We start from the raw sequence: 23,603 nt of genomic DNA on the forward strand, positions 1-23,603 counted from the left end.
TCCTATTGCTTTGTGGTCAGGGTGACTGATTTTTCTTCCAAACGGTCTGCAGTTCATGCTACGCACTGTATTTTTTTCACTCTAGACAGTATGTATTTTCATCATTGTAATTTATAATTTGTCTGTTTTACGTGTTCCATGCAGGTCCTCATCATGCTGATTATTTTCCTCTACCTTCTCGATCATATAGAATACATTTATAATGACCATTTCAATGTCCTTTCCTGCAGATCCTCTCATCTCTGACATTTCTGGATCTGTGTCTACTGAACAGTTTATCTCCTGCGTCTCTGAATGCCCAGTACCTTTGAACCGGATGTCAGAAACTCTAGATTTTGCGATTTCTGCTGCTAGATTTTGTTGCATGAAGTGTGACTGTATCCCTTTTTGCTGCGATGGTGTTTCCTTTATTTATTTTTCTCATCTTCACAGTTTTGATTTGAAGTCGTGTATAAGATCACTTCATTCCTGCATCTTCTCAATGGTTTCTTCCTTGTCTTTTCCCTTTTCCATTCCTACTTGGTGAGACTGGGCTTCCCATTCAAGGATCCTTCTCCGGCTTTTGTCCAGTTTTAGTCTAGTGACGGCCACCTCGCCACGTGGTATTTGCGGTCGCTTACTGCACTCGCTTCCATATCAGTTCGATGCCCTCACGCCGGGTTTCAAGTGTCTTAGGGTGCGGAAAGGAGCTGTCATCCCCCCGCTGGGTGACCGCATCGCCCTGAGCGCAAGCGTGCCAGGTGCCTGCACCTGCCTGGACGCGCGCCCCGAGGGGGCGCCCGGGGACCTGGCTTACCGCTCGCTCCCGGCGTCTTTCCCGAATTTTCTCTCGTAGGTGCACAAGTCAGCTCTGTGCCACAGGCTTGCTGGGGTCCCTTCGTGCACGGCAGAGCCCTCTGTGCCCAACCCTGTCCTCGGTGTCTGGGAAACGGCCTCACGGTCTTGGGGCCCCGGTCGTGCCTCCTGAACCCCAAGGCACCGGAGGGCCCTCTGCGGTTTCTCTCGTTTGAAAGGTTTAGTAACAGAACCTCTCACTTCTAGTACTTAAGACTTCAAAGCATATTTTTGTCTCACTTTCATCATGATCGCGGAGTAACGTCCACCGTGAGCGTTCTGTAAAATTATTTAACTTCAACTGCTTAACCCCCAAACCTAGATGTGAGAATAACACGGCGCCCAGGGCAGGTGGGTCAGAGATCCTGCGTTGCTCCCCACGTGCAGCATGTTTAAAAACCAAATTAGGCTTTCCCTTGGGGGCCTGTGATTGGGGTCCGGGTTCTGCGTTTCACACTCTGGACCCTGTGGCCGGTCACACGGAGGCGAAATCGTTCACTCCTCCACTCTCGGGGGACGTTACACTGCCTGTTGCCCGATGTCTGAAAACTGCAGTTCTACGTGTTTTTTCCAGTATTTAGTTTGTTACGGTGGGGTCCAAGCCACTTTATGTTAACCCCTCTTGGTAGGAGCAAGACTTCTTTCCCTCATTGATATTCATTGAGTTACTCAACATCATATCTATCTATCTATATCTACATGTATATATACGTAGATATATATGTACATATATACGTAGATATATACGTACATATATACGTAGATATATACGTACATATATACGTAGATATATACGTACATATATACGTAGATATATATGTACATATATACGTAGATATGATGTTGAGTAACTTAATGAATATATATTCATATGAATATATATGTGTGTGTGTGTGTGTGTGTGTGTGTAGGTATACATACACATGATATTTTCATTTACAAATGTGTAGGAAGGGGATCGCCCCTTCTCTACGTGAGGAGTTTGGGGCACTAAGTGCAGATTTAACATTTGGAAACCAGGAATGATGTTCCTTTCACCTCTGTATCTTTCCCCACGTAGCAGGTGCTTAGGAAGTAGGTGAGGAAAGAGTGCGTCACTGGGGCGCCTGGGTGGTTCAGGGGGTTAAGCGTCTGACTCTTGATTTCGGCTCAGGTGGTGATCTCGCAGTTCATGGGATCCAGCCCCGGGTCAGGCTCTGTGCGACAGTGTGGAGCCTGCTTCGGATTGTCCCTCTCTCTCTGCCCCTCCCCTGCTCTCTCTGTCTTTCTTAAAGTAAATAAATAGACTTAAAAAAAAAAAAGTAAATCATGGATGGAGTCTGAAAGCTGGTGTGTTAATTTACTGCATTGATATCACTCAATTGACTCCTTCCCTCATTTTCCAAGATCTTTCCTAAGGCCACTTTTCCTGCCTAAAACTTCACAAATCGAGCGGAAGGGAACAGGTCTTTTCTGGGATCAGCTGTCTGAGTTCCTTCCAAACTGCTCCAGTTCTCTCCACGTTTTGAAGGGCGTGTGTGCTTTGGCATAACTACGCGGAAAGCATCCAATCTGCAAACACTTCAACACAGTCTTATTTTGTGTCTATTCACATAATGTCAGTTCCTCGATCCCTGTTGTCCAACATGGGCGGGGGGAAGCCCTGATTACATAGAGAGGGATACTGGAGCACCGAATAGGGAACAAAGAGAACACAGGCGATATGAAAAGGAAGTATGTTTGAGAACACTGAAGGGGGTGCCTTGTGCTGTAACAGGAATGAAAAAAGGTATTGGAATAATTGTGGGGCGAGGACATGTGTAAAGCCGGTGACAAGAGGAACAGGGAGATTCAATCTGCTACCTGGTGTTTTTCCTAAAGTATGATGCAATGTCCTGGGGCAACAAGATGTTTGGCAGGACTGAGAGAGAGGGCTGCGGAGGAGAGCAGTTAATGGATGTTTTAATTAGAAGTGAGCATATGTACAACAGCTTCTGCGGAGACTAGGTTGACTTTTTTTTTCATTAAAAAATGTAAAAATTTTACCAAGTAGTTTTGGGCATTCATTTGAAGATGTCGATTATCACTTTATTGTAATAATCTGATTTATTACACAATTTTCTCCAGCAACATTTAACTGCAAAGGTAATGATGATGACGTCAGTTAAATAGCTAGATTTTTAAGATATTCCTCTCCTCTTTTATTATATAAACTAACATTTAAAAACGACAAGTGTCTATAGTGAAACTCTGAGGAGAATAATCAGGTGAGATCGCTTGAAGTTCTGACTGTAGAATTAGGAAAAAAAGTCTGATGAGCACGGAGAGTCTTGTAGGGAAAAGCCAGTCTTCCGCATCATCTCTGGATCTAGAAACTCTACCCTCTGCACCTTTCATGCCCTCTTAATCTAAAAAAAAAATCTATGCTGGATTAATATAAATCCTAGTGGGGTTTTGTTAAAATGGATAAGAAAGGGAAGTCCTGATGATAAAGCAAACACCACAAGCTTAAGGGCAGTTATAAATAGCATCAATGTTATTGGGGCATCATTGCCATGACAGTGACTTGTAAGAGGGATGTGGTGGGGATATGAGAGACCGGACAGGGAACAAAACTGTGACCACCTGTTTCTGTGACCATAGAGGGGACTTTTCAAGAACCTCAAAAGACTTCCTGATCCCACTTCAGAAAGTCATGTCCAATTTCCCTCAGGCTTCTGCTTCTACCAGCTGACTTTATAAGATTGCCCAAGCCCTGTTGCAACAGAGGAAACTTGTACCGCGTCCCAAATCATCTCGCCTGCCTGCCCACCAATCTGGCATTCTTTCCCAGAGTGTACTTTGAGAAAGGGAAGAGCTATTCCTTTTTAGGACTCACAGATGTTGGAGGAGAGCATGTGATCCCCGTGGAGCAGAAGTCAAGTGTGAGGGCTCCTACATGGGACTTCTGGAGATCAAGCAAATGATTCTGTTCTGTGGAGCACCCAGGATGAAGATGGGAAACATCTGAGCATGTGAACCATCACGGCGGGCGCTTGGCCGCCATTTGTATCTAGTCATAGATACATTGGGTATAAATCGGTATTGGACTCCATGCAGCCACTGTTAATTGTGTTTCTACAGAATACATAGACTCTTTAGCCTTCAAATCCAGAAGAAGGAACAGAACGGAGTTATAAGAGAGATAACCAGTAGGCTTGGTGTTATAAAGTATAAAAAAACTGGATATTCTGGCCCAAAGTCAAAGGCAGAGATTTAAGGGGAAAAATATGAACTATGAGCTTGCCTTAAAGAATAATACAACTAAACCAAACTAACCAAAATAGGCTTCGCAAGGATAGGACTGGGGATAATACAACATAAAACCCCTTAACCTAAAGGACATATGAGTCCAGGAAGAGCACATATGTGACAGAAATTACCAGGAAATGAGAGGGGAAAAAAATCTACACTGTATTAATATAAAATTGACTTCCAGAACAAGGCAGATGACTATACTCCCACCTGGAATGGTGCACCCATTTCCTGGTGACCCATTTGAAGAATACTGTTGACAAAATGGGAAATACCTTGAGAATAACCCAGGGAACGATGACCAGGATTTTGAGGGGTCTGTAACCTGTGATTTGCCATGAAGGTCAAAAGAGTCACCCGCTGAGTTAAAGGTGCTGCAAAGGAAACACGTGCTATCGTCTTCAAATATCTGAGTTGCTGCTGTGTACTTGAGATACTAGGTACAAGATACGCATCTCCAGAGGTAATAACTAGGACTGGAAGGAGGAAGATACACAAAGGTGGGACTTGATAACACTTAGGGATGTTGGACAGTGTCTGGCTCCTGTTTAGCAGTCAGGCAGAGCCAGGATACTGCAGGTGGGACTCCAGAACGACAGGGCAGTGGAAGCGACAGCCTTGGATCCTTTCCAACACCGGTGGCTCATGGCTGTAGTAATGCTTCTCCATTACATGTATCCTATTTATCCATGATTTTTGTGAAGGGTCCTACTGAGATTTTCTTAAATCACTGAGAAGCTCTGATAGTCGAACCTCCTAACCCAAGTTACCTATCTTTCCTGGAATGGAATAAAATCAGTCCCAATTAAATATTCTGAAAAAGCAAAATACTTGTGCAAGTTTAAGAGTGTTTGAGGGGTGTTTGGGTGGCTCAGCCGGTTGAGTGTCCAACTCTTGATTCCGGCTCAGGTTCATGCACGATTGCATAGTTTGTGGGATGCAACCCCAAGCAGGTTCCATGCTGGGCACGGGGCCTGCTTGGGGTTCTCTCTCTCCCTCTCTTTTGGCCTCTCCCCCACTCGCACTCTGTCTCCCTCAAAATAAATAAATAAGACTTGAAAGAAAAGTATTTGAGGCTTGTATCTGACTAACAATCAGCCCAGGTTTACAGCTGCACTCCACAATGCCTACCAAAATAATACCCTGGGGAAGCTTGTACTGTGAGGTTACACCGTGCTATGTAAATGGAAGATGACAGTGCCATCAGCTTCATAATTATAGCCGTGTCCTCAGAAACGGTGGTTGCACAGACATGAAGTGTTGTCATCACAACGCTTTAGGATCGGGGCGCCTGGGTGGCTCAGTCGGTTAAGTGTCTGACTTTGGCTCACGTCATGATCTCACAGTTTGTGAGTTCGAGCCCCACGTTGGGCTCTTTGCTGACGGCTCAGGGCCTGGGACTGCTTCGGATTCTGTGTCTCCCTCTCTCTCTGCTCCTCCCTGACTTGTGCTCCGTCTCTCTCTGTCTCTCAAAAATAAATAAATGTAAAAAAAATTTGTTTAAAAAAAACCAAAGCTTTAGGATAAAATTCTCTTTGGCCAATCACTTTCCAAACGGCCATCTCGACAGCCTTGTTTCTGAGGCTATACACCACGGGGTTCAACAGCGGAGTCACAACTGTGTAGGCCACTGTCGCAAGCCTGTCTTTGCTGGATGAGAACTTGGCTGAAGGCCGCAGGTAGACAGGGGAGGCACGGCCATGGTGGACGATGACCACAGTGAGGTGGGAGGCACAGGTGGGGAGGGCTTTCCGCTTGCCATCAGTGGATGGGATCTTCAAGATGGTGTGGACAATGAAGCCATACGAGATGCAGAAAAAAGTCAGGGAGATCATGAGTGTTGGGACCCCACCAATGAAGATGATCAGCTCATGGATGTAGGTTTCAGTACATGCAAGTTGGATAACTGACAAGATGTCGCAGAACCAGTGGTTGATCTTATTGGGGCCACAGAAAGGGAGTTCAAAGACTAAGAGGGAGCCTATCAGTGAGAACAAAAGCCAATCACAGCACAAGTGGCCACCAGCTGTCCGCATATGTGCCAGCTCATGAGGATAGGGTACCGAAGTGGATGACAGATGGCAGCATAGTGGTCATAACCCATGACCCCCAGCCGCATGCAATTAGTGACAGCAAAACCAAAGAAGGAAAGCATCCGAGTGGCACCGTCGACAAATGAGGTTGTTCTGAGCGGGGACAACAGATTTATGAGCATCTTGGGCAGGATGACCAGAGTGTAGCATGTCTCAGAGATGGGAAGGATCCCCAGGAAGAAGCACATAGGTACGTGGAAGCTGCGAGCCAGGCATACGACAGTGACAATGGTGATGTTCCCACTGAGAACGATCAGATACAGGCACAGAAATACAGCAAAGAGGATGAGCTTTGGATTTCTCCGAGGTTGGAGAAGCCCAGCAGCAACCTCTGTGACAGAGGAGAAATTAGCTTGGTTGACTTGGTCCCCAAGATTGACCTACAGAGAACAGGAATGAAGAAGCAGATTGTTTACTCTGAAAGAGGCGGGCGGCTTGTCCCACTATGATAGAGTAACCACAAATAGAAGGAGGAAGGCGAAGGCAGGCAGGAAATGCCCAAACGATCATGTCAGTTTATAGAACTGTTTCAAAAAATGTAGAATTACACCTGTTTCCAGGGACATTTTGGCATCTCTTGTGGTGCTTAAGTCTAGGTAATGTTTTCACACTGCCCAGTTCAAACGGAGGCGTCTGAAGAGTTCCTGTGTGACAATCCCAACTCTGTCATTTTTCGTCTGTGCCTGTCTTCCCATCTGTAACGTAAAGATGTTAACGGCACCTCTCTCCCGGGGCTCTTATGGAAGTGAAAGCACTTTGCGCAGCACCTGCACATTGTAAACTGTTAGTAAATGTCAGCCTCTGCTGCATATGTTGTTTAATCTTCAGGAAATGGTTGCTAGTCCTTCTTAAGTTTCCTTTTGGATGTGCTTTAAGTGTATCTCCACCTGTTTTGTGTGTTTTTTTTACCCTGTTTTATTTAAAAAAAACCTACTGAGCCAACATTCAAACCCAACTCCTATTTGTGCATATTTTTAGTGATGATAATAATGCATTGACATTAGTTTATCTTTGGACCGAATCCCGCAACCTGTTCGACCCACTGGAGAGAGGGGTGTCGGCAGGAGGCTTTGTGCACCGAAATAGCTCTAAGACCATTTCAGGATCTTACGGTCACGCGGGGCATTGGTCTTACCCCCTGCTCACCACTTTGCCAGGAAGAGCAAACTGATTTAGAGTTCTCCTATAAGTAATTTTAAGCTTCAAACAGAAATCCATCCAACCCATCAGACCTCTCCTCGATCTGAACCATTATATTTCTGCACGTTTTCCTTGGATTTCCAACAGAGCTCACCTCTGCGTTGGGCACACCTGTCCTCGAGGGGTTCAGCTCCCTGTAATTTCTCCTTGCTAAAGGATGGACAGATCCTTGCCCCTCCATTCAACTGAAAGCAAGTATGAATTTAATAAAGTAATAAAGAAACATCCAGACCAACCAAATAATTGAAAACAATAAAAGCACAGGATAGATTGCAAAACGAAATTCTTTAGCTAATGTAGCTCAATTCCAGAGCCCGGCTGACTGCTGATCCCACACCTCTGGGGGATCGTGCCTTCACCCACGTCAGCTCTGAGTGCATTCGTGTTGGGTTCCCTTGCTTTCACGAGAGCACTGGAAGTGTGAGTGTCCGCTTTATTTTTCCATCTGTGATTCTGGCTCTTCAAAACCCTTTATGCATCACTTGATGGCTAACAAAAGATCACCACCAGGGTCTTCCCTGAGGAACGTAATTCATCTACCTCCTCAGTTCCCATCTCTGAGGCTTAGATGCTTTGTCCACACAACGTTTGGGTGGTGAGGTCTAAAGACAGCAGAAGGTCTGTAAGGAAAGACATCTCAGACGCTTGCTTCTTTCACTCTTTGGTCACCCATTAGACTTTTCTGGTATACCACTGTCGCTAGAGAATAGTTTCATGAGACATTTGAGAATGGAAGCTGAATGAACTAAATGTTGAGTGATGCCCTATTTTATTTTCTCTCCCCAAAGCCCTATACTGTCCTCCATTTTTCCAAACTACCACACGTGTGCGTCCCTTACTCTCCTCACATGCTCTTTGTAACCCTCACTAACGAGACAGACTGAAGCTCATGGGATCATTAGGACTTTTCTAAAATTATCGCTGGTGCCTGGCACTTGTCTATCACTGGACCCAAACACTATCTTCACTTGATTCCCCCACGTAAAGTAACCCAACGGGGGTTATTTCCCTTTGCTCCCTTGGCACACCGTGAGTAGAATCCAGTGACACCCAGAAACCTCACCAAAGGAGACTAAAAAAATTAATGTTGCTATAATTGTTTCTATCCTGAAATGGCTTTATTCTCTTCCTTTCTACTACGACATCTCCATGCGCCAAACTGTGTACTCCTACTTGCTCTGCTGAGAATTCTGGGAAGTATCCCCTGAAGCATCATAGAAGAACTTTTCTTTTGTCTCTCATTAGCTGTGGTTCCGACACGCTGGTTTATATTTGTACTTTCCCAAGCTCCTGGGAGCCATTATTACAATTTTATTTTTGGCACGGTTCCAATCCTTACAATGAGGAAAGAGGATGCAGGCAACCCCGTGGACTCAAATCTCACAGGGCCAGTTGGATAAAAAGAGAACAGGAAACAAACCCTGACGTTGGCAATGAGTTGGCAATTAGTCCCAGGTTGCCTCGTAGCTCATTAGGAGCTGAAAACCGTGGCAGGTGAAGGACAGAGACGTGCATGTGAAAACCCATATGGTAGGAGGCGACGCAGGGCTGTCTCTTCTGGGGTCTTTCACGTGAGGGAGAAGCCCCTTCCTTGGACATCCCCAGGAAAAATCAAGTCTTGTTCTGGCATTGCAAAAGAAGAAACAAAGCTCTCTCTGTCGGTCAAGTTCCTCTGAACCTCTCAAATTACGTTTCCGCACCAAGGAGAGGATGTGGGAGCACGGCATGGTGTCTTAGCTGGCAGAACTGAGTCCTCCACGAGCAGCAGTGAGGAGTAGATTTGAGAACCAAGGGAAGGGGTGGGGTGTTTACACGCAGGTCACATATGTGACACCACACTTTTCCTAGCTTCCTGGAGATGACAAGGTCTCCAATCAGTGTCAGCCCCAAGGGTAGGGAATAGGACCAAAACCTGTGGGTAATACCTTCCAAGGCTTGGCGAGCCCAATGGTCTTCATTCTTCCCTGTAATTCTCTCTCTTTTTTAAAAAAATGTATTTATTTATTTTGAGAGAGAGAGAGAGAGAGAGAGGCAGAGAGAAAGGGAGACAGAGAATCCAAGCAGGGTCCACACCGTCAGCACAGAGCCCAACGTGGGGCTTGAACTCACCAACGGTGAGATCGCGACCTGAGCCGAATGACCAGAAATCAAGAGTCGATGCTTAACGGACTAAGCCCACCCAGGCACCCCATCTTCCCTGCGATTCTCTGATAGCCTGACCCAAGACAGACAAGTTCCTTGGGAATCATTATTCTTCCTCTTCAGTGACATAATATAAAAATTCCACCGTCTGTACCTTCCCTCATGAATCATGACTGAGTCACACAGGGATGTCTGAGAGCACTGAGTGCACTTGACAGGGAGTGTTGCTGCAGGTTTGGGAGTGGCCCTGGGCAGAGATGTTCCTATTGGCAGGTCCCAGCCTGCAAAGCAGCAGAAATTCCTAAGTGAGCTCATTCCTGACTCAGACTCCTCGTCTTTCCAGTTAGATCATTTTCAGAGGCTACCAGCTGAGATCTGACAACAGCTACTGCTGCTTCCAGTAATTGTCAAATGTGCACATGAGCCCCTGGCAAGAGCTGCTGAATCCCAGGGTTCCTGGGACATCTGGTCCGCTCAGTGCATCTTCCTGAATAAACGTTTCTGCACAGGGACGGGGGCCTCGCTGCGGCACAACACCTGTTCAAAGACCTCCAAGGTTTCCAAGCAGGAAGAAATCTGAAAAATACCGCAGTTAGTCACATTTCTGGGGTCAGTTTTGGACACAGTTATGGATTTAGTCCCTCCTTCAGGCACTGGGAGATACTTTTTCAGGAAGTTAAAATTAGCCGCTATTTTTTATTAGAGCTTAAACTCAGGTTTCCAGCAAACGTAGAGGAAACATACTCCATCTCAAATATTTCAGTATGGTCCATGCATGCAATCAAAGCAATAGCCCTGGACAGGCTAATTGCACATTCACAGAAAAGATTATCAACTAAATTCAAATGGAGACACTTCGTCTTGAGGAAACTTTTGTTTGCAAATGCTGTGTATCACCCCCACTGACTTCATCCCCAAGGCTCTAGATCCTCGCGACTACAATGGTGGCAATGGTGGCTTTCGTGGTGGTGGAAACACTGTTATCAGGCACCAATCCCAAGTTTGAACAATGTGAACACAGGAAGCATAGGTTTCAGTTATATTTTCCAGCAACTGCTGTAGGAAATTACTTCTAATTTTTATATTTACATTCTTTAGGATTCTGTGAGACGAAAGCTCTCAAGAATCTGCATTTCTGTTGCTTCTCTCTCTGCACCTTGCCTTGTATTAAAGTAAAGGGAAAAGGTACTAAGTGAAGAAAAAGAGGATAGTATATAACAAAGGTACAATTTAAAATCTTTTTAAAATATGGGATCTCAAAGAAGAAAAAGTAAAATGAGAATTTCTTTTTTTTTAATTTTTTTTTAATCATGTTTATTTATTTTTGAGACAGAGAGAGACAGAGCATGAACAGGGGAGGAGCAGAGAGAGAGGGAGACACAGAATCTGAAACAGGCTCCAGGCTCTGAGCTGTCAGCACAGAGTCCGACACGGGGCTCGAACTCACGGACCGTGAGATCATGACCTGAGCCGAAGTCGGACGCTTAACCGACCAAGCCACCCAGGTGCCCCAAAATGAGAATTTCTAATACATAAAGTTGTAAACAGTTTTGAACTAAGAAAGACATCTGTGTTTTATATAATAAAAGCAGCTGTTAGAAGAAGCTGTTAAACTTTTTTTTTAATTTTTACTTTTTTTTTTTTAATTTTTTTTTGCAACATTTATTTATTTTTGGGACAGAGAGAGACAGAGCATGAACGGGGGAGGGGCAGAGAGAGAGAGGGAGACACAGAATCGGAAACAGGCTCCAGGCTCTGAGCCATCAACCCAGAGCCTGACGCGGGGCTCGAACTCACGGACCGCAAGATCGTGACCTGGCTGAAGTCGGACACTTAACCGACTGCGCCATCCAGGCGCCCCTAATTTTTACTTTTTTAATGTTTATTTATTTGAGAGAGAGAGCACGTGAACACGCATGAGCAGGGGAGGGGCAGAGAGAGAAGAGACACAGAATACAAAGCAGGCTCCAGGCTCTGAGCCATCAGCACAGAGCCTGATGTTGATGCGGGGCTTGAACTCATGAATAATGAGGGCATGACCTGAGCTGAAGTGGGACGCCTAACTGGCTGAGCCATTCAGGTTCCCCAAAGCTGTTAAACTTTAAAATTACTATGTAATATAAAAACTAACAAGATATGATGGTTACTTTTTTCTATGTAAATTTGACTGGGCCACGTGGTACCCAGATATTTAGTTGTATATTATTCTGGGTGGGTCTGTGAGTTTTTTCTGGATGAGAATAACATTTGAATCAGTAGACTGAGAAAAACAGATTGCACTCCCCTACGTGGGTGGGCCTCGTCTAGTCAGGTGAACGTCTGAATTGAACAAAAAGGCTGAGTAGAAGAAGTTTCTTTCTCTGAGCCTGGCTACCATAGAGCTAGGACGTTAGTCTCCAGCCTTAGCATCTGCACATGGACTGGAATTTACACCACTGGCTTTCCTGGTTCTCAGATGTTTAGACTTGTACTGGAATGATACCACTGGTTCTCTTGGTTTTCCAATCTGCTGACTGAAGATCTTGGGAATTCTCAGCCTCCATAATTGCTTCAGCCAAATCCTTATAATAAATACCTACGTATTCATCTATTTGATGCATCTAGATGATCTATCTATATAAGATATATGGATATTCTACTGATTCTGTTCCTCTGGAGAATCCAGACCAATACACAAAACAGGCTATGCACATAAATCATAGAAATAAAAATAGAAAGAAAAAAGAAAAAAAATCTTTCAAATTACACTATAAAAAGAAGACTGTGTTATGTTAGTACCTTTGGCTTTCAAGAGAAAGAAGTAAAACATGATTTAGCATAAGGAAAGGGAATCTGTTAGCTTAAACAATGGGGAAGTTCATGACAAACCTGATCAGATATGGCTCAATTCGGGAACTTGCATTATGGGTTATTCTGAGTCTTGACTCAGAGGCCAACCTCAGAGAAATGTCTTTATCCATAATTTACTTCTCTTTAGCGCGTCCCACAATTTATGATTATTGTCTATTAAATAGACAATATAATGTCTGTGATTATATCTCTCTTTTCCAACCCTGTGGGGATCTTTCCCTCTGTTCTACTAAATGTTTAGACTCCATATCTAAGATATTGCCTGATACACAATAGACATTCAATAAATATTTGTTGAGTGAATGCATTTTGATTGAATAAATCTTTTTCCCATTCTCTTTCACTTGACCTAGCTTTACTCCTTGTGCTAGATTTCTTTTAAAAAAATTTAATGTTTATTTATTTTGAGAGAGAGAGAGAGAGAGAGAGAGAGCTAGGGAGGGGCATAGAGAGCTGGGGAAAGGCGTAGAGAGAGGGAGAGAAAGAATCCCAAACAGCACAGAGCCTGATATTTGGCTCAAACTCACGAACCGTGAGATCTTGACCCAAGTCAAATCAAGAGTCAGATGCTTAACTGACTGAGCCACCCAGGTGCCCCTTTGTGCTAGATTTCTTACTCCATGAGCTGGCTTTATCCAAATAACAGGATAACAATGGGGACAAAAGTCTTAAACCTCCATTTTTAGTGATGCAAAGTTCAAAAGACTGAGTCAAAAGACTCAGTTCAAAAGACTGAGAGATTCAGTCTACACAGCTATATATGGAATTTAATCAATGTTCTTCCTCTATAGAAGAGAAGGTGGGACACTGTGTGATAGATTTCATGGACCTTTTTAACCAGCCCTATGCTGAGGAATGGAGGGGGTAGGGTTTGTCTCAACAGGAACTCTTGAAATGGTTCCTAGATAAATTGTTTTGTTGTACTGAAAAAAGTGAAAAATAAAATCCAATTTAAATTGGATTCAGTACATAAAAACGAAGAACCATCCATCACACCCATATCTGAACATACATCAGCACATCAGGAGATTAGCTCAGGCAAACTGTGAGTCACAGACCATGATGTCATCAGACCGTGAAGTCATCAGAACTCAGTCTGTTTTCCTAGCTCTCCTTTTTTCTCTATTTCAACTTCACCCTCCCTGGGGTTTTCCTCATTAAACTGAAAACGGGAGGCAAAACTGAGGCCATCTTTCTTTTATATTGCTTGTACAGAGAAGCAAAATAGTAAGAATCTGAGTATATTGTAGGAATTAGATTCAGTTTCTGCTCCCAAGTGTTGTACTCAGAGAAAGCAGTTAAATAGTGACAGCAGCAACATTTCCTTGGCTACAGATTTCAGCTATTGTCCTGTGTCCTTGGATCAATGATGCCAGTGACAGACTCTTGACCTTTTCAAACATCCCGATCATTTATAGTTTTTTAATTAAATTTTCTTCTAACAACACTTACATAATTTCCTATTTCCTGCATTAATTTCCAACTGAATCACTGATTAAGTAGTAATTAGGGAATAATTTTATTACATAAAAACATTTCATTTCTATTATGAGGTTAAAACTTTCTTAAAAGTAACGGCAAGCAGCAATTCTGCTTCTGGTCTCACTGAGTAAATCCCTACAAGACCAACCCTCCTAAAGACAATTACTACAAAATCTGGAAAAAACACAAAGGGCAACTAGCTGAAGGCACTAAAGACAGGATAACAGCAGGCAGACCCAGAGTGTAGTCAACACTTGGAAGTAGGTAAGTACACAGCGTTAAGTTTTCAGTTTTAATGAAGGCCACAGTCAGCACTGTTTGTGAAAAGATTAAGGTTCAAAAAAGAAGCCGACAGGTTTCCCAGCACAAAGAACCAGGGGATAGCGTTTGGGGTAACCAGAATGCTGGGAGGTGAAGATAAAATCCTGGAAATGGGAGAACCAGAGAGAGAGCTTCCTTCCACATATATGTTCTGCCCAAATGTCTAGCTGATCCCTGAAGTCCGTATGTGTGGGAAAGACTCAAAGCAGCCCAGAGTCTGAAAGGATTAAACAGAGATTTGAACCACCACCCCAGAGAACAAGTGTTGAGTTTTAGTCCAACCAAGTTACTTGCCTCCTAAAACTAAAAACATCAGCAATTGTCAAACTATTTTAGCCGAGTCTCTACAACATAATATTCATCAGGTCACACTTCATAAAAAATTTAATATTTATTTGTTTTTGAAAGGGAGAGAGACAGAGCATGAGCGGGGAAGAGGCAGAAAGAGAGACACAGAAACTGAAGCAGGCTCCAGGCTCTGAGCTGTCAGCACAGAGCCTGATGCGGGGCTTGAACGCAAGAACCATGAGATCATGACCTGAGCTGAAATCAAGAGTCAGACACTTAACCGACTGAGCCATGCAAGCATCCAATCACAGCGTTATTTCTATCGCTCAGTAATAATGTTCACCGCTTCCTTCCTCTGTTACCTCCATTCTGATGTTAATTTCATCCTTTGAAGGTTTTTTTTTCTTTTTTTCAGATAATGTATTTTCAGTTCTACCTTCTTTGGGGGGGGGGTGTCTTTTTTTGTAGTTTCTGTTTCTCCTCTGAGACTTGTTGGATGCTCAACATCACAAGAACATTTTATGTACGTTACTGGACATAGTTATCATAGCTGATTTAAAATCCTGGCCTACTAATTTCAACATTGAGTTACATCTCAGTAGGTCTATATTGATTGACTTCTTTCTCAAAAATGGCCATATTTTTTGGGTCTTGTATATGGAAAGTAATTTTGGATTTAAAGTGTGACTTGATGGGGGCGCCTGGGTGGCTCAGTTGGTTAAGCGTCCAACTTTGGCTCAGGTCATGATCTCACAGTTCTTGAGTTCAAGCCCCAGGTTAGGCTCCTCACTGACATCACAGAACCTGATTGGCATTCTCTGTCTCCTTCTCTCTCTCTGCTCCCCTGCTCATACTCTATCAAAATAAATGAAAAAAAAAAGGACTCAGTGTGAACAAGACAAGAAAACAATGAAAACAGACACACAGAACCCCAAGCATATGGGGAACCACACAGATCAGTCTGACTTATGTGTAATTCGCACTCTAGAAAAGAATGAGCTAGAGAATAAGGCAGAAAAACTATTTGAAAAAATAAAGGCCAGAAATTCCACAAATATTTTTCAAGACACGAATTTACAGATTCAAGAATCCCAACAAATCTCAAGCAGGATAAATATGAAGAAATCCATACCTTGGTGCATCAGAGCCAAACTGTGGTGGCAGAGAGGGGGAGAAGCATATCTTGAAAGCCGATCCCTCCTCCCCCCCCAAAAAAAATTAGGGCCAGAAAACAGTGGAACAGAAATGTAAAAATGGTAAGAGAAAAAAGTTAATAAAACTACTAGTTTGGAATTATATTTCCATTGAAAATACTCTTTAGGACTGAAGGTAAAATAAAGACATGTTTACATAATGGGAAACTAAGAGAATTTGTCCCAATAAGCTTAGATTGGGCTAGCTTAAATACAGAAGGAAGGTTTTCAAGCTAAAGGGAAATTGTACAAGATAGAAACTCGAGTAGCGGGGTGTTAGACAGTACATATGTGAATTTTCCCTCAGTAAATAAACCTGGCACCTAGCTTGAGGGACAAGGCTTGAAATCTAGAATATGCTAAATAATTAGTGACAGATTGGCCTTCTTGGAAGTATGTGTTTCCGTTCAAAAGTGGAGGAAACCTAAGACCTTGGAACCGGGTGTTCATCTTCCAAAGGACTGCAAATAACAAGGGAACAAATGTTCTTCTCCCTCTGTTAGGTCGGGAGGGTAAGAACTGTTCCACTCCAAATAAGCTCCCAGATTCCTAACTTCAGGGTTATTCCTATGCAGTACAGACCTTCATGTGTGTTCGTCAACATCTGGCTCTCATCACACAACCCAGAAGGATTAGGTCAATAGGAAACTCGTCAGTTAGTGCTGTAAGTAATCATCTATTCATCCTCCAAAACTTCCTAAAGGATAATATGAACAAATATAAATATTAAAGATCTATCATCAAAAAGAAATCAATATTACAATTATAAATATTTGAGTAAACACAAAAGATGATTTTTTTCTTCTTAATGTCTTTAGAATACTTATGAATAAAGCAAAAATTACTACATTTTCCTATGAGTTTTTAATGCACACAGAAGTAGTAGACTAGCATAAGGGATGGGGTGGGGATAAATGGATCCAAGTAATTCCAAAGCTTCTCCATTTCAAGTGTAGCCACAACATTAACTCTAGTGGGCTGTGAAAATTATGGATGGAATTGTGTTTCAGCTCTAAAACTTCCTCTAATTGCTCTCAATGTGATACTGGAACACTTCTCCATTGTCAGCCAACACGACACTAAGTTTTGTCAGTAGAAGACGCTGAGGGGACAGCAGCACTAGATGGGGACCCTGTCCCTGGTTCTGCTGTGCTCTCTTTAGCTTGGAGGCCTACAGTGCAAGGGACACCCAGTGGTATTCCCTCCCACCATTTCAGCTGCACTGTCCCCACCAGCAAATCTCCCAGAAATTTCCATAGTGAGGCACTTCACATGAGTGGCTTCTGCAGTGCCACCAACGGTGGCTCCCCAGCAGGTTCAGAGGTGTAGCTCTTCCCATGGATGGCTTCCCTGAGAAACCTGGAGGGCAGGATCCAGAGGGAATTGCACTGATTCCAAAGCTACCTCTAAAAAGACAGTTTGGTATTAATAAATTTAGGCAAACAGATCCAAATAGAGTGTCCAGAAATGGATCCACGTTTGTGTAGGCAATTAATATCCTGCAAGACTGCCAGGAATTCAGTTCAATAATCTTTCCAACAATGATGCATTTTGATAGAGGAAGAATCTTGTCATCTTCTCTTACCATATAAACATTTAACTGGAAATGAATCATACCCTGCCTGGAAGAGCTAATATTATAAAACTTATTAAAAAAAATCACATTGGAAAAAATCTTAGTGAAATTGGGTTTTGCAAACATTTCTTAAATAAGACTCAAAACATATGAGCTATAAAATTCAAAATCAATAAATTAGACCTTACCAAAACAAAACTCTGTTCTTCAAAAGACACTGGTAAAAAAAAATGAAAATAGGGGTGCCTGGGTGGCTCAGTCGGTTGAGTGACTGACTTCGGCTCAGGTCATGATCTCAGGGTTGGTAAGTTCAAGCCCCGCGTTGGGCTCTGTGCTGACACCTGGGAGCCTGGAGCCTGCTTCGGATTCTGTGTCTCCCTCTCTCTCTGCCCCTCTCCCACTCATGCTCTGTCTCTCTCTGTCTCAGAAATACATAAACACGAAAAAAATTTTTTAATTAAAAAAAATGAAAAGTAAACCACAACGTGACTGAAATATTTTGATAATACATATGTGACCAAACAAAGTACGTGGAAAATAGAAAGAACTCACACAATTCAATTAGGAGACAAGGAATCCAATCCAAAAATTGGAAAGGCAGATGCATTCCAGTTCAGAAATGAGTACAAGATGTTAGAAAGAGGCTCAACTAAAGAAAACACAGAAATAGCCGATGGACACACAAAAAGATATTCGGCATCTTTAGTCGTGAAGGAAATTCAAATTCAGCCACATCCAGTTCCATTACGGATCTACCCGATGGATGAAATTAAGACCGATCCATTGTGTTGAGTGTGACGGGTAGCTGGTACCTCTCACCCATTGCTGTGGAGAAAGTCGGACAGCAAACTTGTTTGCCTAATTGTTGGGCAATCTTTTAGAAAGCTAACTTATATGTGCTACATGACTCGGCAATTCCACGCCTAGATATTTGTTCCACAGAATAACAACATCCCATATGTTACAGACATGTGTGAAAATTGAGAAGGGCACCATGATCGGGTGCCTGCACAGACACTCTGCAGTGTATTTACACAAAGGAGCAGAAACAATGAACTCCTAGGTCACACACAGTGTGGCTACATTTCAAAAAATATGCTTCATGGAAGAGATCAAAAAAGCAAAAAAGTACGCACTATACGATTCCATTCATATGAAATTCTAGTATCATCGAATGCAGTGGTGTCTAGGAGACTGACCAGGAGGGGGCACGAGGGACAATGTTGGGGTGACGGAATGCTTCCTATGGATCATGGCGGTGGTTACATGGTATATATATTTCTCAAAACACCTAAAACCATACACTTAAAGTGGGTGTCTTTTATTATACATAAATTATGCCTCAATATCTTTGGTTAAGAGATGGAACATAAACGAACCCAACACCATGTATAAAAGCTCATGGTAGAAACTTGCTACCAGCAAATGTAAGAGGAGTTTTCCCTAACCTTGGTTTAAGAAAATGTTTTTTAGACAAGACCCAAGAAGCACTAAAAATGAAAGAATAAATTTATGAGTAAATTTAAGCAAAATGAAAAAGCTCACTCACATTAAAAACATTACTGAGAAAATAGAAATGCTGGCTACAGACTTGTGGAGAATATTCACAATACATGTATCTTACAAAAAGAACTTTAACCCAGTGTCTGTCAATAACTCCTGGAACTCAATAATTAAAAAGCCAGTCTTATCAACATAGAAGACTAGAACAATGTACTAAAAAGATATATAAATAGCCAATCAGGAAATGAAAAAAAAAGCATTCAGCATAATTAGATATCAAGGTGATACAAAATAAAACTAAATGAGATAGTACTTGCCCCACTAAAACTACCTATATTTAGAAAAACAAAACAAGAGCAAAACAAAACCCCTGTCAATACCAAAAGTTGGAAAGAATGTGAAGCAACCGGTAGGAGTATCACGTGCCACACCCACTTTGAAAAACACTGGGCAACATCTTATAAAATTAAATATGTATCTACCCAGACAAGAGAGAGAGGAACAAAAGCAAATATCCACCAAAGACTTTTACAAAATATGTTCATGGCAGGTTTATTCATAATAGCAAGAAGAGGCAACAACCTAAATGTCTACCAACAGGTAAATGGATAAGCCTATTTTGGCATACTCTTACCAGAGAATTCTAAACAGCAATGAATGCCATGAGATTTTTTTTCAGCAATGAAAAAGGAGATCCTGCCATTTACAACAATGTGGATGGACCTTGAGGACATTACACTAAATAAAGTCAGACAAAGAGAAGTACCATATGGCCTCACTTGTATGTGGAATCCCAAAAAGCTGAGGTAACAGAGTCAGAGAGTAGGAGGGTGGGAGCCAGGGGCAGGAGGGTGGAGAGGAGGGAGTTGTTGGTCAAAGGACGCACCCCTGCAGTTATGGGTTAGTTCTAGGGTCCAAGGTACAGCTTGATGACCTTAATTAACACCGCTATATTATATACTTGAAAGTCACTGAGAGAGTTGATCTTAAATGTTTTCACCACAAAAATAAAAGTAATTTGTGAGGTGATGGAGGTGTTAGCTAATCTGACGGTGGTAAGCATTTCTCAATATACACGTATATATCATTGCATTATATACCTTTACCTTACACAATGCTGCATGTCAACACAGCTCAATAAAGCTGGAAAAAACAAAATCACCACTCTGCTGTCTCAGGGCAGGAAGCCAGCTGGAAAACGGCATGGAATAACGTTGAGGGTGACAGATCTGTCGTATTTCTTGGTTGCTCTGGTGGTTAAGCGGGTGGATGTATTTGCAAAAATTCATAAATAACTTACACTTAAAATATTTGCATTTTATTTATGTAAATTATTCCTCAATTTAAAAGTAAGTTAAGGGAAAAGTGAATGCAAAAGGACGTTAAAACTCCCATGACGACATTTTAAAAAACTCAACCCACAAAATATACTCAAGAAACTCAAAATACAGCATCAAAATTTTTGAAACAGCAGAGGAAAAGAATGATTGTGGGGTTTTTTTGTTGTTGTTTTTTGTTTGTTTGTTTCTGGTAGTCCTAGTATCGTGAGAACAAGAACAAAAAACAGCCACCAATGGTAAGAACCTAAAAACCAACTGGCCAACGTGAAAACATGATACCAAACAAGGAAAGCTTATTGCTCTGTTAACAGTTGGATCCTTTGTGATGGCAGCACAGAAGGAGCTCTTGTTACAAAACTAGGAAGATAATGGCGGCCCAGTCTCCCCTTTGGGAGGGCAGGTAAACCAGTCTCACACCAATGAACTCAGACAAAGATCACACAGAAAAACCCAGCAGAACAACATCCCTGGAGGCATTAGCGGAGTGCCCGTGTAGTGACAACCCGGATGCAGATTCTCCTCCACAGAAAGGCTTGTAGGGATGACCCGGATGCAGATTCTCCTCCACATAAAGGCTTGTAGAGATGACCCGGATGCAGAGTCTCCTCCACAAAGGCTTTGTACTCCGGGTGAGGGCCGTGCTGTGGGTGGGCGGACTTCAGCTGTGTGCCTCTCCGGGCATTTCATCAGCAGCTTAGACCCCTCACCCTAAGTAACAACGTCTCCTGCAGCAATACACAGCCAAACCCTGACTGATGTGGGCTCATAAATTCCTGGCCATCTTGGCCCAACGCAGGGGGCCCCCCTTGCATGGCCATTGTACCACAGAGTTCTCACACACACACACACACACACACACACACTCCCAGGGATGGCTGACGCTGTCACTGGGAGTCCCTCCAGCCTGACCTCTTCCTCAGCCCAAGAGTCCCATCCCACAGGTGTTAATTCCATGCGTTTACTAATAAGCATCGTACATGGCCGCACCCTTTCCCAGTGTGCTTCCTGGGGAACTCGCCTTGCAAGAGCCTGGACGTCCACAGAACGGATGGAGACTTATACCCAATATTTCAGAATACGCTGGGAAGAATTAAAGAAGTAATAGAATGTGCAAAATTATAGTCAAGATCGGCATTTAAAAGAATTCCATTACGGGTGACTGGAGGAAGAGAAGTCTCGGAAAGCGAAAGGACAGATTAGGAAGCAGCTAGAAATGAATGAAAAACCACTTCATAAATGAGGTCTAACCTTGAAAGGGCATACGCGTGAATGAACGTGACGGATGGGGCCATAACCGGAAAAGCAGATGTGAAAGAGGGAAAACTAGAGAAAGAATGGCAAGAACTGTAGAGACCGCATCCTCTAAATTCTATCCTTATAAAGTGTGAAGCCAGGCAAACCCTGAGGCTGGGAGGAGAAGCCACAGGAGGTGTTTCTCGTGGAGAAGGCAGGGCAACCAGATGTTTGCGATGGTCTATTTTTGACCTGTGTAGGTTCACTCTGAAAATGCGTTGATATGCCAATCGCGATTTGTACGTTTTTTTCTGTTAGTGAGTTTTGTTTCTGTAAAAAGTGAACATGATACACCGTCCTTTCATGAATGCAATATTTTATATAGAGGTGTCAGTGTTAATATTTTTTGGTCCTGTGCACTTTTAGATTTCCTCTGAAAATGTTTTGCTCTTCTGTTTTGACCTCTGTGTTTCACGTTCAAGCCTTCTTCAAATGTCTGGCAAGCCTTGGATGTTGAAATCTACTCTGGGCTGTGGCACCCAAAAAGCTTCTAGAAGCTCTCCGTGCATGGGTGAAACTAAGACTGGGGGGGTGCCCAGCAGGAGAGCCAGGCAGAGCAGAGTCACACATTTATTTTGAGCTAAGTGATAACATCCAGTCACCTTGGGCGGAAAGAAATCGTCCCGTTTCTTAAGGGACTTGTTTAGGATAGCTGTCACCTTCTGGGAGTTGAGGGGGGAGAGGCCGGCGACACCCTGTGCTGTGATCACACTCAGGCTCACGCTGACCGCGGCTTCAAGTGGAGCTCCTCGAGTGAGGGCTGGTGTCTCTGCTCCGGAAGGGAAACCTTCCCGTCTGACCCTGGCACGGAACAGAAAAGACTAGAGGCCAACACTCTCAGGTGAAGAGTCTGCAGTCTAGTTCCTGAGCTCTTTGTTACCAACTCGTGGTGAGACGGGTATGAAATGCGACAGGTTGGGCAAGTGTTCCAGAACGTGATATCACTGAGACATCCCATCAGTGGACACACCTTTCGGGAGACAGAAGGGGACACTCAGATGTTTTCCCTTTCGTTTTTCAAGTACTTTGTTTTTACTGTGTTCACTGAAGTATCAGCTGGTGATGATATGGACCAAGGAAAGAAACCGGTCCTTCCTGCAGATCCTCTGAGCCGCATCGGCTGAGAAGCCGCTCTCCTTCCTGGGACATGAGCCAATCTTCCTCTTTCCCGCAGCACCAGGGAGGCCTGATTGCGAGGAGAGAGTCCGCACACAGGTCTGTGCTGTCACTGGTTGCTCTCCGACGGTTTCCCACCTTCTGCAGGTTTCCCACCACCTTTCTGCTTAGAACCGCTTTTTCTTTGGCCTCTATCACTTTTTTACCCCTCATGTATATTATTCTCTCCTGTTTGCTTCTTGACGAGTGCTTTCGTGTTAGCATTTTAGTGGGTTCTGGAATAGAATATATACGTTGGATTCCAAAAGGTTTACTTAGCATTCGAAACACACAGATTCCAGGGGTGTCTGGGTGGCTCGGTAGGTGGAGCATCTGACTCTTGATTTCAGTTGAGGTCGTGATCCCAGGGTCGTGAGATCAAGCCCCATGTCAGGCTCTGTGCTGGGTGTGAGGCCCACTTAAGATTCTCCCTCCCTGTCCCCTGCTTGCACTCTGTCTCTCACAAAAGTTTTGTGAATTTAAAATGAAAATAAAAAACAGATTCCGTAACAAAATCCCCAAGTCAGTATCGCTAGAAATAGAATAGGGAAGTATTTGCAATCAGCCCAATGAAACCATGACAAATCATATACACACAGAGCAAATAATGATTTTGCGTACTAAAAGGGTTTAATTACAAAATTAAGATAACACCCATACTATGCGTCCTATTTCAACCTAAATAAAAATACTTCATAGGGAATAATTCAGAAAAAAAAAATAATAAAACACAATGAATTGTAAACATAGAACTTAATACCAGTCACATGGTCTCACATAACACACACAAAAGCTAAAAATAAATAACAGAAGTTATTTAAATATTAGCCAGGACATATCTATAATAAATTAGCAAATATTCCACTTGTAAATAATATTTGGTCAATCAATGACAGTTGCAAATGTGTTAGGAAGAAAAGAAAAAAGAATGGGATGAAATAACAGAGACGGACCATCCCATACTTAGGGATATGTTGTGCTTTAAAGGCCTCGGTTATTTAACTAGTAAGAATGAAAATAATACAAGACTTAATCCAAAACCTGAAAAATGGGAAACAAA

At 42.9% G+C, this 23,603-nt stretch overlaps 1 protein-coding gene across 1 annotated transcript; it reads right to left on the reverse strand.

Moving 5' to 3' along the window:
* Positions 1-1,238: 1,238 nt before the first annotated feature.
* On the reverse strand, positions 1,239-22,717 carry LOC122475948 (olfactory receptor 10R2-like). Its single transcript, XM_043568077.1, is given in 8 exon segments — positions 1,239-1,391; positions 5,619-6,103; positions 6,106-6,487; positions 6,490-6,580; positions 9,697-9,823; positions 10,040-10,118; positions 21,991-22,189; positions 22,434-22,717. Coding segments are annotated over 8 exon segments (1,800 nt in total).
* Positions 22,718-23,603: the final 886 nt, after the last annotated feature.

This window comes from Prionailurus bengalensis, chromosome E4, assembly GCF_016509475.1.
Source record: "Prionailurus bengalensis isolate Pbe53 chromosome E4, Fcat_Pben_1.1_paternal_pri, whole genome shotgun sequence".
Classification (NCBI taxonomy): Eukaryota; Metazoa; Chordata; class Mammalia; order Carnivora; family Felidae; genus Prionailurus; species Prionailurus bengalensis.